At 61.2% G+C, this 13664-nt stretch overlaps 1 protein-coding gene across 1 annotated transcript in view; it reads right to left on the reverse strand.

Moving 5' to 3' along the window:
• SNX8 (sorting nexin 8) overlaps nt 1–13628 on the reverse strand; it is a gene marked incomplete at its 3' end in the record, with an annotated part of 20375 nt that extends 6747 nt beyond the window's left edge. The window contains exons 1-3 of the mRNA XM_006108620.3: nt 13514–13628; nt 2182–2372; nt 189–307 (exon numbers count right to left, since the gene is read on the reverse strand). Coding sequence (XP_006108682.3) covers nt 189–307; nt 2182–2372; nt 13514–13607 — 404 coding nt within the window. The remainder of the gene's footprint in view (nt 1–188; nt 308–2181; nt 2373–13513) is intronic.
• Between the last annotated feature and the right edge of the window lie 36 nt (nt 13629–13664).

Raw genomic sequence — 13664 nt, forward strand, 5'->3', positions numbered from 1 at the left:
TCAGTCACCGAGCAGAGGGCCCGCGAAGCCACGGGTACAGGTGCCGTCCCACTCCGCCTGCCCGGCCGTGAACGGATTACCGAGGGGCAAGCACTGTGCCAGGGAAGACGGCCCAGAGCGGAGGGGGGACCCAGCACCCGGGGCAGCCCCCTCCTGACACCCCCTCTCCCCCCGCAGGCCCAGCTGTACCTCCCAGCATCCTCTTGGGCGGCAGGGCAGGCACCATGCGGTAGGGGAACTTCTGCAGCAGCAGCGCGTGGAAGACCACGAAGTCGTTGTACCGTCTGTACACGGAGGCCCGGAAGCGCTGCAAGGCCAGGTCCGCCTCAGCTGTGGCACCAGCGGGTCCACCTCCCAGCAGGACCCGTGGAAGTGACACCTCCCTCCCTCATGGGCCCGCCCACCCCCCCCCACCCCGGCCTCCACCGAAGGCAGACCCCCCTCCCTTGTCCAGTAACGCAGCCGCTACACACTGCGCAGTCCGATGTCACGGAACCACATCACCTGGGTCCGAGAGAGAACAGCGCATTCTTTTGTTTTAACCCTCACCCGAGGATATCTTTCCATTGATTTTTAGAGAGCGGAAGGGAAAGGGAGAGACGGAGAGAAACACCGATGTGAGAGAGACACATCGATTGGTTGCCTCCTGCACGCCCCAGGCCAGGGCCGGGAGCCGCAACTGAGGTACGTCCCTTGACCGGAATCGAACCCGGGACCTTTCAGTCCGCAGGCCGACGCTGTATTCACTGAGCCACACCGGCCAGGGCGAATAGTGCATTTGTTAGTTCACTGGGGCGTGTCCTCAACACACACCTGCAAATAACGCTGAGACAGCAGCTCCGCCCCCCAGCGTCAGACCAGACACGGAACGTGGACTGAAATGGGGCGCACAGCGGGCTGTGGACCTGTGGGCCCAGCGCTGGGGAGGCTGCCGGCTGCAGAGGACAGCGTCCTCGTCACCAGGGAAGCCCGGCCTGGGTCCAGCATAACCAGAGCTCGCAGGAGAAACGTGCATGCGCAGCTGTGTCTAAAGCTCAACATGCCCCCTAGTCGGTGTGGCTCACTGGATAGAGCGTCGGCCTGCGGACTGAAGGGTCCCAGGTTCGATTCTGGTCAATGGCACATGGCCGGGTTGTGGGCTCGATCCCCAGGAGAGAGCGTGCAGGAGGCAGCTGATCAATGATTCTCTCTCATTGATGTTTCTCTCTCTCTCTCCCTTCCTCTCTGAAATCAATAAAAAAATAAATGAAAATAAAGTTCAACATGCTACACTGATCGCTAATAACAATACTCAGCGGAAAAACCGGTCTGAGGGGGCTACACGCCGAGTGATTCCGAGTCTGGGACGCTCTGGAAAAGGCAAAACTGTGAGGGCAGGGACGGTCAGTGGTTGCCCGGGGTAACGGGACGAGGAGAGGGGTGAGCAGGTGGAGCCCCGGACACCAGGCAGTGAAACTGCCCTGCAGGACACGACACGGTCATGGGACACGTCATATGCATTTGCCCAAACCCACAGCACGTCCACCCCGAGGGGCCCGTGGGCCACAGCAGGTGACGGTGCGGGTCAGTGCCGCTCGCTGAGGGGAGCCAGTGCCCCACGTGGGGGGGACGTGGCCGAGGAGGCCGCGCATGGGGGCCAGGCCGTGGGAGAGTCCGTACCTTCTGCTTCACTTTGCTGTGGCCTAAACCCGCCCCAACGAGAGCGTCTGTAAAAAGCACTGACTATGTGTATGGGAAGCAACAAGAAGTTGGGGTGTCCACTCTACTTGGGATCCTGCCGATGAGACTGCCCGGGGCAGGGGTGCAAGGGGGACTAGGCCACCAGCAGACAGCGGACGGCCCTGCCGGCGGCTCCGTGGTTAGAGCGCCGGCCCCTGCACTGAAGAGTCGCAAATTCAATGCCCAGTGAAGGGCACGTACCTGGGTGATAACTGACTCCCCGCCCCCGGCCCGGGTGCGTGTGGGGGGCAACCAGTCAATGTCTCTCTCTCACATCAATGTCTCTCTCTCTTCCCCTCTCCCTCCCTCCCTTCCTCTCTCTGTAAAGCAATGGAGAGAGTATCCTCAGGTGAGGACTCACACACACACACACACACACACACACACAAAAGCCGCAGGGACTCGCCCCCCACAAGGCCCTGCCACCCCTGGGCCTTCCCCGCCGCCCCGCCCGCGGGCTACCTGGCTGGACACCTCGTACTCCACGTGCTTGAGGAAGAGGCCCTTCTTCTCGGGGATGAGCTCCACCTGCACGGAGTCGCGGGCCAGCAGCTCCGGCAGCGTGTGCGAGAGCAGCAGCGGGTTGCCCGGCGGCACCTGCATCCGCCTGGGGTCCGGGTCCCTGCGCGCGCTGGCCGGGGGCGTGGGCAGGCCTGCAGGAGAGAAGGCGACGCTCAGTAGGACCGGCCGCTCAGAAAGCGGGGCTCCCGCCGGCTCTCGGTCCCCGCACGGTCAGGGAGCCCAGCACAGAGCCCCGGGCCAGGCCCCCGCAAACCCCACGCCCACCCGGGTCACACCCGTCATTCACGCGCGAGTGGCACTCAGGCCAGGCCCTGCTCCAGGGCCTGCCTGCACGCAGACCAGCACACACACCCACATTCCAGGTCCCGTTTCAATGTGGGAGGAAGGGAGGTGACGGGACGGGTGCGCCAGAGGCTCCGACAAGAGCCGGCCACGTGCGTGTCTGCGCCTCCGTTTCTACCACACGCACCCCCTTCCCCCGTGAAACTCATTCACATGTAAGACCCCGCGTGTGCGTAGGGCTCGGTCCCCGATCCTGCAAATCAGAGAACCAAGCCCCAACGTCCGCTCCTCGCCGAGGAGGGCGCACGCCCGCCACAGCGGGCAGCCGGGACCCGGCAAAGGCACGCCGGACATCACGCAGGCAGCCTGGTCCCCGTACAGAGTCCCAGAGAGAAGAGTCCTCTCCGTGAGGGTCTAAGTCCGGGGCTGCAGGGAAGGTCTTTTCCAGGAAGCACAGCAAAGCGAGGGTCTTTCTTCTCCCAGTGCCCCATGGAGCGGCCGGCCCGCCTGCTGTGGCTGACCCCTCACAGCCTCAGCCGGACGCGGGCAGAGCCGATGCCGCCTCGGCGTGTGAGGAGGTAAAACGCAGCCGCCTTTCACGACCGCAGCTTCAGAGAGAAAAGCAGCAGGCCTCGCGTTCCGGGGGAGCCCCAGGGGCCCGGGGAAACCACGGACACTCAGCAGCGAGCGCTCTGAGGCCTGAGTGCCCAGGGCAGCCTCGGGGCGGCGTCCGTCCGGGACTGAGAAGCCCACGCGGGGGGCCTGGCCCTCCCAGCTGCACCTGCGTCTCCCTCTTCACGCCTGTGCTGTGGCCTCCTACCGAGTACCCCATGTCACAGCAGAGGAGCACGTGTGCAACTTGTTAAAACATGTGTGTCCGCATGCACACACGTGTAGGCATGTATGTGCAGGAGGAATGTGTGCATGTATCTGAGCGTGCATTAGGGGTGTGCATGCATGTGTGTTGAGTGCATATGTTTATGAATGCATGTGTATATAAGCATGCATAAGTCTGTGCGTACAAATGTGCACACACGTGTGTGCGTGTGTGGGGTGTGGTTATGTATATGAGTGTGTGTGTGAGCATGTATATGTCTGTGAGTGTGTGTACGTGTATGCATGTGAGTGTACATGTGTGTGTGCGTGAGTGTGCAGTCCTGCTCCGCCAAGGCAGCCATCGGCAGACGTCATGGTGAGACGTCGGTGCAGAGCTGCCGGCCCTCTCACACTCATCGGACCCGCGGCAGTCCCTGCCCCATCTGCACCCGCCAGGGCTGCACCGCACGGTCCGGCTCCAGGCCCGTCAGCAGTGACATCTGAGCCCTGCTCATCAGAGTCCAAAGGGCCAGGAAACACGCAGGTCTGCCCAGTGAGCCGTGCCGTCACGCATGCCCTCGCTTTATCTAAGCCAAAGCCAACCTCACTCAGCAAATGCTGACGGGGCAGAGGTCACAGGCGGGGGGCGGGGGGGGCGGGGAGTGGCCGTTCTGCCCAGCGGGCACCGGCCGGCCACTCACAGGCAGCCCTGCCCCACATGGAGGGGCGGCACTGAGCACTGGGGTCCCCTAACTCGTGGCCAGGCACTCCCTGGGCGCTCCCCGCTGGCAGAGCCCCCCTGTGTGAGGAAGGGTCGCCTGGCACCACAGGCAGCAGGGAGGAAGGTCCTGCCCCGTCCAGAGGCCGGGACGTGTCTCTGAAAATAAACGTGTCTTCCCTCTCTTTTATTTTTTTTTAATTGATGTCAGAGGGGAAGGGAGAGGGAGAGAAACATCAAAGATGAGAGAATCATGGACCGGCTGCCTCCTGCACGCCCCACACTGGGGATCGAGCCAGCAACCCGGGCAGGAGCCCTGACCGGGAATCGAACCCTGACCTCCTGGTTCTTACATAGGTCGACGCTCAACCACTGAGCCAGGCCGGCCGGGCAGGAATCTGAAATTCTAACAAGTTCCCCGGTGAGGCTGCTGGTCAGGGGCACACTGAGTCGCTGCCACAGGGCGAGCCGAGGGAGGGGATCCGATGCCCCAAACCTAACGGAGCGGGCGCTCGGGCAGTTGCCGCGGGCACTCACTCCCGGTGGGGATGACGGTGACGCGCGACGGCCCCACCATTCAGCCAGCATTCGCTAACCCAGACAACGCCCCGCGGGGACAACACGAAGGGGCCAGCACTGTCCTCCGCTCACGTGAACCAACGTCCCTCCAGGCTCACGAGACCGGTTCCTCCTCCGATTAAAACGTCTCCAAGCGACTCTGTTGTTCTCAATTGACACGACACACTGTTCTCAGGAAGTGGAAGCAGAAGTTTCCTCGTCCTTATCTCGGCCTCGGCCTCAGAATCGAGGGCTCAGCAGATGGGGGGGCGGTCAAGACACCCCGACGCCGCACGGCGGGAAGCACAGCGGGAAGCAGCCGTCCCTCCTGCAGGCGGCTCTCCCTGAAAGTCACCGCCCCCACCAGTCCTTGCACTACCCTTAACCCCGGGCTGTTAACAGAAGCTTCCCATGGCCTCCCCTTGCCGCTGACTTATTTCTCTTGTGACCACTCGCTGTGCTAACGTTACCGTTTCCTGGGACTCGGGCCACCACCTGTGTCCGCCGCGCGCCTGGGCCGCAGCAGATGCGCTTCCACACCCAGCGTGTCTGCACGACCACGTTTCTCTCCACTTTTCCCGCAACAGCAAGCCCGCCCAGCGAGCCACGCAAACAGTCACGCGAGCAGCGTTGCTCCCAGCGGGCCTTGCTTCCAATATCCTTCTAAGTCCAGTTACATTTCAGAGACGAGAAAAAGCTTTCTCATCTCCCCACGGTGTGTTTACCCTGAAACCCGGTACGGATAAACCACCGCTCACGGTCCCTCGGGCCTTCCCTGGTGTCAGCTGAGAACTTCGGCCCCCGACACAGTGCAAACAGCACTGGGCCAGCGAAGTGTTTCCGGGCCGGTGAGCCCGCCGGCCCTCCGCACGCTCACACGGGCTCCGCCGGTCACCGGGAGAACTGAGCGCAGCACCAAACGCCGCTGACACCGGAGCCACTGCCGACCAAGCGCCGTGGCGCCCAGAACCTTCCCGGGGCTTCAGCCAGCACCCTCTAAGCAGGGCAGGGCCTTTCTTCTGCCAACGGCCATCGGGTATTTGTAACGTCACTCGCTTCATACGCTTCACTTCGTAAAGATGGATGTTGCTATGAAAAAGCTCCTAGACCAGCCGTGGGCAAACTACGGCCCGCGGGCTGGATCCGGCCCGTTTGAAATGAATAAAACTAAAAAAAAAAAGACCGTACCCTTTTATGTAATGATGTTTACTTTGAATTTATATTAGTTCACACAAACACTCCATCCATGCTTTTGTTCCGGCCCTCCGGTCCAGTTTAAGAACCCATGTGGCCCTCGAGTCAAAAAGTTTGCCCACCCCTGTCCTAGACTGACTGAGTCTCGAGTCCGCCTGCGGGTGCCTTGGCAGGGCCGGACCAAAGGATTTCTCGGGCGTACACAGCCCGCGGGCGGACGTTCCCCACCCCCACCCCTGCCAGCCCTGCAGCGCTCCCAGCAGCTACAGTGACTCCATTTCACAGACATGAAGCCGGAGCCCCACTGGTCACAGAGACGGTGGATTGGTCGTCCTGGGACCTGTGACACGTGTGACCACACACACACACACACACACACACTCATGCACACTCGTGCACACTCACACACTCATGCACACTCACACAGACACACACTCATAGACATGCACACTCGTGCACACTCACACACTCATGCACACTCCCACACACTCACGCACACACACTCGCACACACATATACGTTCAAGTTGAGAGTGGCTGTTCCTCCCTGAGGGAGAGGCAAGGGCCCAGACCACAAGGCGGGGGGGGGAATCACTGGTTTGTTGCTTCAGACGTCAGAAAACCAAGTCAAAGCCGACACCGTCACCTGCCAGGTGATCCCTGACCCACCTGGAGCGCAGGGAGCCGGCAGTGGGGCCCGGAGCTCGGGTTCCCGGGGTCTCCCTGCATCGTTAGCTGGGGAGGCAGTGACTTCCTGCAAAGTTCAGGGGGAGACTACTTTGGCTAATTTGGGGGATCTTGGAGTAACTTACACTGTAGGAGTTCAAAGTTCAAAACAAAAAAACTCCTTGTCTCTAAGTTCAACCGTTTTTGGTTTTCGCTCTTAAACCTCATCCTGGGTCTGGCTGTTCAGACGGAAAGTGGCCCGGGTTTTCTAGAATCTTCCGACATGAAATGGAAATATTCCAAATTCCCCGACGGGACCGTGTGGATCCCAGGCAGTGCTCATGCGGACCCTGAGCTCCAACCACATCCGGGCTCCTGCCCGAGCCCCAGTCACCCCACAGAGCCCATTTACCCACCATTCGCTGACGCACGCAGGGACCCCGGAGGGAGGACGGGACCCCTGCCTTCCAGCCGCCCGCCGAGTCCACACCCGGAATGCAGTTCGCCAACCAGAAAGCATCGCCTGGGGAGCCGGCGTGGGCAGACTGGGAACGGGCAAACGTCCAGTGAGACCCGTGTCGGCAGCGTTCCCCGCCACAGCACCGGCGCTGATCTGGAGCCTCGTTCTCTGTGCAAAGAAGGCTCCCCTGCCCGGCCCGCATGGCTCAGTGGTTGAGCGTCGACCCATGAACCAGGAGGTGGCTGGTTTGATTCCCGGTCAGGGCATAGGCCCGGGTTTCGGGCTCCATCCCCAGTGTGGGAGGCAGCCAATCGATGTTTCTCTCTCTCCATCCTCCTCCCTTCCTCTAAAAAAATAAAATAAAAAATAAAATCGACAAAACATATTTAAAAAGAAAAAGGAGAAGGCTTGCCTCTCCCCTGGGATGTGCCCAGCGCTCCTGACTCCCTGCGGGAAGCCAGAGCCCTGCCAGCACCGACGAGGGAACGGGCTGCGCATGGACTCAGCGGCGGCCTCACCTGGACGCCAGCATGGGCGGGTCCCGGCTCCCGGCTGCCCTGCACACTGTCTGCAGGCGCGGCGCAGGGCTGACCCCCAAACTCTGCTGCAATGGCTCCTCCGCCAACCGCCTCCCGCAGCCACGCAGGGTCACGTGTCTCTCCTGTCCCGTGTCACTGTTCCCACACTCTCCCTTCCCGAGAAGAACGGCGCCTCCCAGGGCCCTGGGTGTCTGTGAGACAGGGGCGCCCACCGTCTGTAAGGAAAGCCGCCGGGCGGGGGACAGTCCGCCGGGAGCGGGGTCAGCGGATGCTAAGGGAGGCACAGAGGCAGCCACGTGGACTGCGCCAGGAGCGGACATCGACTCCGTCCTAACTGCAGCCCGACGCCCGGCTGGACCCCAGCTCCACCTTTACCAGCTGTGTGGTCCCAGGCAAGGGACGGGCCTGCTGCATGCCTCGGTTTCCCCATCTGTAACATAAGGGTGACGGGACTGCTCCAGCCACAGGACCGCCGGAGGAGCAGGGCTCTGCACACAGGTCCCACGCAGGTGTCTGGGAGGCGTGGCTACCGGCACGGCCACGCTGCCACCGTTCTCTGCAAAGCTCACCTTCCACGGGCCTCTCCTCCCGAGGAGCCGCCCATCACACAGTCCACCTCGGAGAAGCGTGTCCACGCCCCACGACACAGCTCAACCTTAACTTCTGCAGGGACGTCCGCGAGACTCCCACGTCACCGCGGCCCCAGGAGGCAGAGGCGCGGGGCACACACCGTCACACTGACCGTCCTGGATTCCCACGAGCTGAGACGCAGTGTCGCTCCGCCCTCGTGCACGGCACCAGCAGTGAGTGGCCAGTTCGGGGACAGCCGACCCGCCGCAGCGCGGCCGGAATTTCTCCGGAGTCGGGAGGTGCAATTACGTCCCAAGGTAAGTGCTCGGTCAGGAGCCACCTAACCCTCCGCCACCGCACAGGCCTCTGCTCCGAGCAGCAGGCGAGGCTCCCAGACACCCCTCCTGCTGCCACACAGACGCCAGGGCCCCGGAAGCAGCTGGACGCACCGGCGCCCTGGGCCGGGCCAACCGCGCAGACAGACCCCAGGCGGGGCGGGACCCCCTGCTGACTAGCGCAGGACTCTGCCAGGAGGGATGCGAGACAATACACCCTCTCCCCCTCTAAACGCCCCTCCACTGCTAACTGGAGAGTGAAACAGGGAGCTCGAACTTCCCACAAAACTATCCTCATGCCCGGCCCGAGTGGCTCCGTGGTTGAGCGTCAACCCATGAACCAGGAGGTCACGGTTCGATTCCCATCAGGGCACAGGCCTGGGTTGTGGGCGTGGTCCCCACCGTGGGGCGGGCAGGAGGCAGCCGGCCAGTGATTCTCTCTCATCGCTGATGTTTCTCTCTCTCTCCCTCCCCTCCATCCGAGATCAATAAAACCCTATGCTTGTCCATGTCTGGGCCAGGCTGTGCTGTTGGCGAGCCCTCCGACTGTGCCAGGGCCTCGGGTTCTCCCCAGCAGCGTCAGCTGTGAAACCGACAAACGGATCTTAGCCCTGACATTTCCACAAAGCACGCCGGCCCGAGTCTGGCTGGGATGTCTCACTAATTCATGCCAAGGCCCCAAACACTACAGCCTCCGAGGGGAGGGGGGCGTGATCACCACACGCCTGGAGCCTCTCACCACGGTGGCCACAGCAGGTCCCGCCTCTGGCCCCCGGCGAGCACGCGGCAAATAGCTCTCCTGGGAGGCGTTTCTCAGGAAGGGAAGATGAACACCAGACAGAATTCCCCGGCGGAGCACATCTCTTTCTTGCTAACCACAGACTCTGCCAAAATCTGTTCTACATAATCGTGCGTCCGTTACTTCCTCTTTCTCCGAATGGACACGTTTTACCTTGCAAATCGTGTGTGTGTGTGTGTGTGTGTGTGTGTGTGTGTGAGTGAGAGAGAGAGATCATGACACAAACTTAAAGAACATCCACAGAACCACATGAAAAGGCGATACCATCCTAAAAACAGGCCATGACAAAGACGCCAGTCTGCTCACACGTCGGCGCCCTTTCTGTGCAGCAGGTACTGTAGGCCTGGGCCTGGGAGAGGAACCAGCTCCTTCGGAGGAGCCGGGATGGGAGCGTGTGGGAGGCAGGGAGGGGACCGCCGAGCGCGGGCAGAGCTGTGAGGTCCGAGTTCATCGCAGGCCAGTGCGACGTCTTCAGAGCAACTCAGTGGACTCAACAAATGTACGAGGCAGGAGCGGGCGAGGGCGGCGGCGTGGAGGCATGGAAATCACCCGGCATGCAGGCAGGGCGGGCGGCGAGGGTGACCGGTGGAGCTCTGGCCTTACCCCACAGGCCACCAGGAGGCAGCCGGGGGTTCTGCAAAGACAAACGGCTTGGGAGCTTCCTGGTGGAATGAATGGAATGCCGCGGGACGTGCTGCTCTGGTGCGGACGGAAGCCACGCGCCTGTTCCCAAGACCCGGGCTGGAGCACGCAGGGCTGCGGAGAGCAGGGCCGGGTGCGCAGTGTGGCCCGTGCAGGTTTGTCACGTGCGGTGCCATCGGACAGGACAAGCACGCGCATCACGTCCTCTCTGCCACTCTTACTCCAAGTCACAGTCGCTGAGTTTATGGCTTCGGAGAGGCCCCGGGACAAGCACTCCTCCCGCACCAGCCGGGAACAGAACGTTCTGGTCAGTCAGCTACTTCGGTAGCTAGAGCTTCAATAAACTCACATAGGGCTTACGTCCAAGTACAGGAAGAACTGCTATACAAACCAGCAAGAGAGAAAGGCACTCCCGTGAGAAAACAGGCAAAAGATAGGAACAGGCAGTCCAGAACCATCCACGGTGAAATTACAAGAAACTAAACTTCAAGGAACTAATTAATAGTCAAGGAAACGCCGAACCGGTTTGACTCAGTGGATAGAGTGTCGGCCTGCGGACTGAAGGGTCCCAGGTTCGATTCCGGTCAAGGGCCTGTACCTGGGTTGCGGGCACATCCCCAGTAGGAGATGTGCAGGAGGCAGCTGATCGATCTCTCTCATCGATGTTTCTAACTCTCTGTCCCTCTCCCTTCTTCTCTATAAAAAATCAATAAAATATTTTTTTAAAAAAAATAGTCAAGGAAACGCCAATCAAAACAAAAATGAAACACTTTCTTCACTTTTCTAAGTCTGAAGGGAGTTTAAAAGACAGGATTTCGTGTTGACCAGCTTGTGGGAAAGGATGCGTTTAATCCACGGCTAATCCTGTATAAACTGGCCATGGCCAACCAGCGGGTAATTGGTCAGTATCCACTAAAACAAAGAGTGTGCAGCCCAGCCGGTGTGGCTCGGTGGTTGAGCGTTGACCTATGCACCAGGAGGTCCTGGTTCGATTCCTGGGCAGGGCACATGCCCGGTTGCAGGCTTGATCCCCAGTGAGGGGTGTGCAGGAGGCAGCCAATCCATGATTCTCTCTCATCATTGATGTTTCTATCTCTCCCCCTCTCCCTTCCTCTCTGAAATCAATAAAAATGTGTATTTGAAAAAGTGTGCAAACCCTACAACCCTGCAATCTGCTCTTAGAGTATCTCAATAGTTGGCAGAATAATGGACCCCAAGACGCCCCCGTGCTCACCCCCAGAACCTGGGGCTCTGTTAGGTTACAGGGTAAAGGGCCCAGTGCAACCCCAGGGGACGTCACATGGAACAGGGGACAGGACAGGCAGAACCAGAGATGACACATGGGAACGCTGTGGCCACAGCCACAGGGGAAAGGGCACCGACCACAAGCAATGCAGAGGCCTCGGGAGCTGCAAAAGGCGGGGAAACGGGTCCCCCAGGGCCTCCGGGCGGAACGCAGCTGGGCCGCACTGGGGTTTAGCCCAGGAAAACCTACTTTCAACTACCGACCACCAGACTGTGCGGTGATGGATGCGTGTGGCTTAAGCCGCTGAAGGTGAGGTAACCTGTTACCGCGGCCGCAGGAAACTAATACGCTCCCCTGGGAGGTGTGTGTCTTCTGAGCCCACAGACATAAAAAGGACACAAACGGGACTGGCAGGGCCCCCCAAACCGAGAGCGACGGCCTCCTCCAGGAAAGAGAAGGGGACTGCATGGGGGCGAGACTTCAACCTAAACTGTAACGGTCTTTCTTTAAAGAAAATGTGTTTGTGCATGTAGTTCACACTTCAGTGTTAAATCCTTAGGAGGGAGTTACCATTCACAGGTTAAACGTATGATAGGAAATGCTGAAATCCACAGGGAACACAGTCATTTTGTTTTTCTGACAATCCCAAAGGTACTTCAGAGATGCAGACCTCACGGTCCCCACAGTTAACGCTGACGATGGCGCGGGCCCCGCAGACACCACACGGGAGAAGCGGAAATTCGCTGCGTATCCGTGAAACACAACTCCCGTGAAAACCAGCCTCTCCTAAAGTGCGAGACGCACATCATCCCTGGACCAAGTTCACCCTCAAAGGCCGAGGTTCTCACACTCCAGCCCCCCAGCCTCGCCCCCCCCCACCACAACACGCCCCTGAACCGTGCCCACGCGGGCACTGGCCTCTGGCTTGGTATTCTGAGTGTGCAAAGGTTTGCCCACCACTTCCCCTGCCTCACAGGACGGGCGAAGGTGTGGGATGGAAGGAAGTGACGGGCCACGAACGCGGTCCATGGATCCCCTCTGAGACTCTCCCTGCTGCGGGAAAGCTGCCCTGTCTCCACCGGGAGCCGCCTAACGAAACCACGGGCCTCAGGCAGGCCAGCTGCCTGGGAAGTCCCAGGAAGTCACAGGAGGGCGGTGGGTCTGTAAATGACACCGTCAGGGCAGCCATGGGTGAGCCCTGCATGGAGCACCCAGTGCAGTCCCTACACCCGCAAGGACACCCTGCCGCCACCACACGCAGGGCCTCTGGGCTGCGTTACCCCCGGGGAGAGAGCATTCCCACCCAATCACCCCTTCCCGGTGTGACCGGCCAGGGGTTCCGGCTGGGCTCAATGGTGTGACGTCAGGAACACAGTGTTTTTTTTCTAACCGGCAGCGGGGCTATCACATGCTTCCCCTCCCAGAGCTCCAAGCGGAGGAGAAAGGCCAGGGGGCGGGGGAGAGGGGGCTGCTGTCCAGACGGACTCACCCAGGGCTTCCCATCACTTGGGCCAGCCCAGCGCAATGCCCAGCCCAGGGCAATGCCCAGCCCAGCGCAATGCCCCCTCAACACCCCGGCAGCTTCAGCCTCCCTTTCCCCCTAATGAACACACTAGAGCAGTGGTTCTCAACCTTCCTAACGCCGCGACCCTTTCATACAGCTCCTCATGTTGTGGTGACCTCCAATTTCATTGTTACAATTTGAACATCATTAAAGCATAGTGATTCATCACAAAAACAATATGTAATTATATATGTGTTTTCCGATGGTCTTAGGCGACCCCTGTGAAAGGGTCGTTCGACCCCCAAAGGGGTGGCGACCCACAGGTTGAGAACCGCTGCACTAGAGCCTCCAGAACTCAGGGCCACCTCGTCAGGCCCCCCAGGCGGAGTCCCCCCAACTGTGTGCCCCTCTGCCAAGAAGAAACAGCAAGTCACACCGACACCCACCTGCGTGTCCCCTCCAGTGAGGGGAGGGAGGGGGCGTTAAACAGGGCAGCCTGGGCAAGCCACGCCGCCCGCATGCTTCTCGGTGTCCACGCCCACCCACTCCGAAGCGCACTTACGGGCAATGGGACGGTTTACGGAGGAGAGCGCCCACGTCCCGAGCGACCAGGGTACTGGCCGCGACCCGCAGGTCCAGGCGCGGTGCCCACGCCGCGGGCAGGGCAGGGCGGCACCGCAGAAGCGTGGGGCGGGCAGACCCGCTGCCCCGGGGTCCGGACAGCCCCGGGAAGACGCGGGCAGGAGTGCGCGGCGATGTGCCAACCTGGACCCGTGCTCGGGCCCCAGGACCCGCGGCCGCAGACCGGACGCCCGGAGCCACGCGCGCCCCTGGGAGCGGGCGAACCGACCCGGCGGGGCGCCCGGGAGGGAAGGGAGCCGAGGGCCGCGGGGTCCCCGGGGTCGCGGGCCCAGGTGCGCCGCCAGCCCGCCCGACCGCTTTACCTGCCGCCGGTAGATCTGCCTCTTCGTCCGCCTCCACCTCAGCGGCTGCCGTGACTGCCGCCGCGGGCAGCGGGTCCATCGCACCGCCAGTCATGTGAGCACGCGCCACGTGACTTCCTCCGCGCCCGCCCTCCGCGCCCGGCCCGGCCCG

The sequence above is a fragment of the Myotis lucifugus genome, unplaced genomic scaffold (assembly GCF_000147115.1).
Source record: "Myotis lucifugus unplaced genomic scaffold, Myoluc2.0 scaffold_2839, whole genome shotgun sequence".
Lineage (NCBI taxonomy): Eukaryota > Metazoa > Chordata > Mammalia > Chiroptera > Vespertilionidae > Myotis > Myotis lucifugus.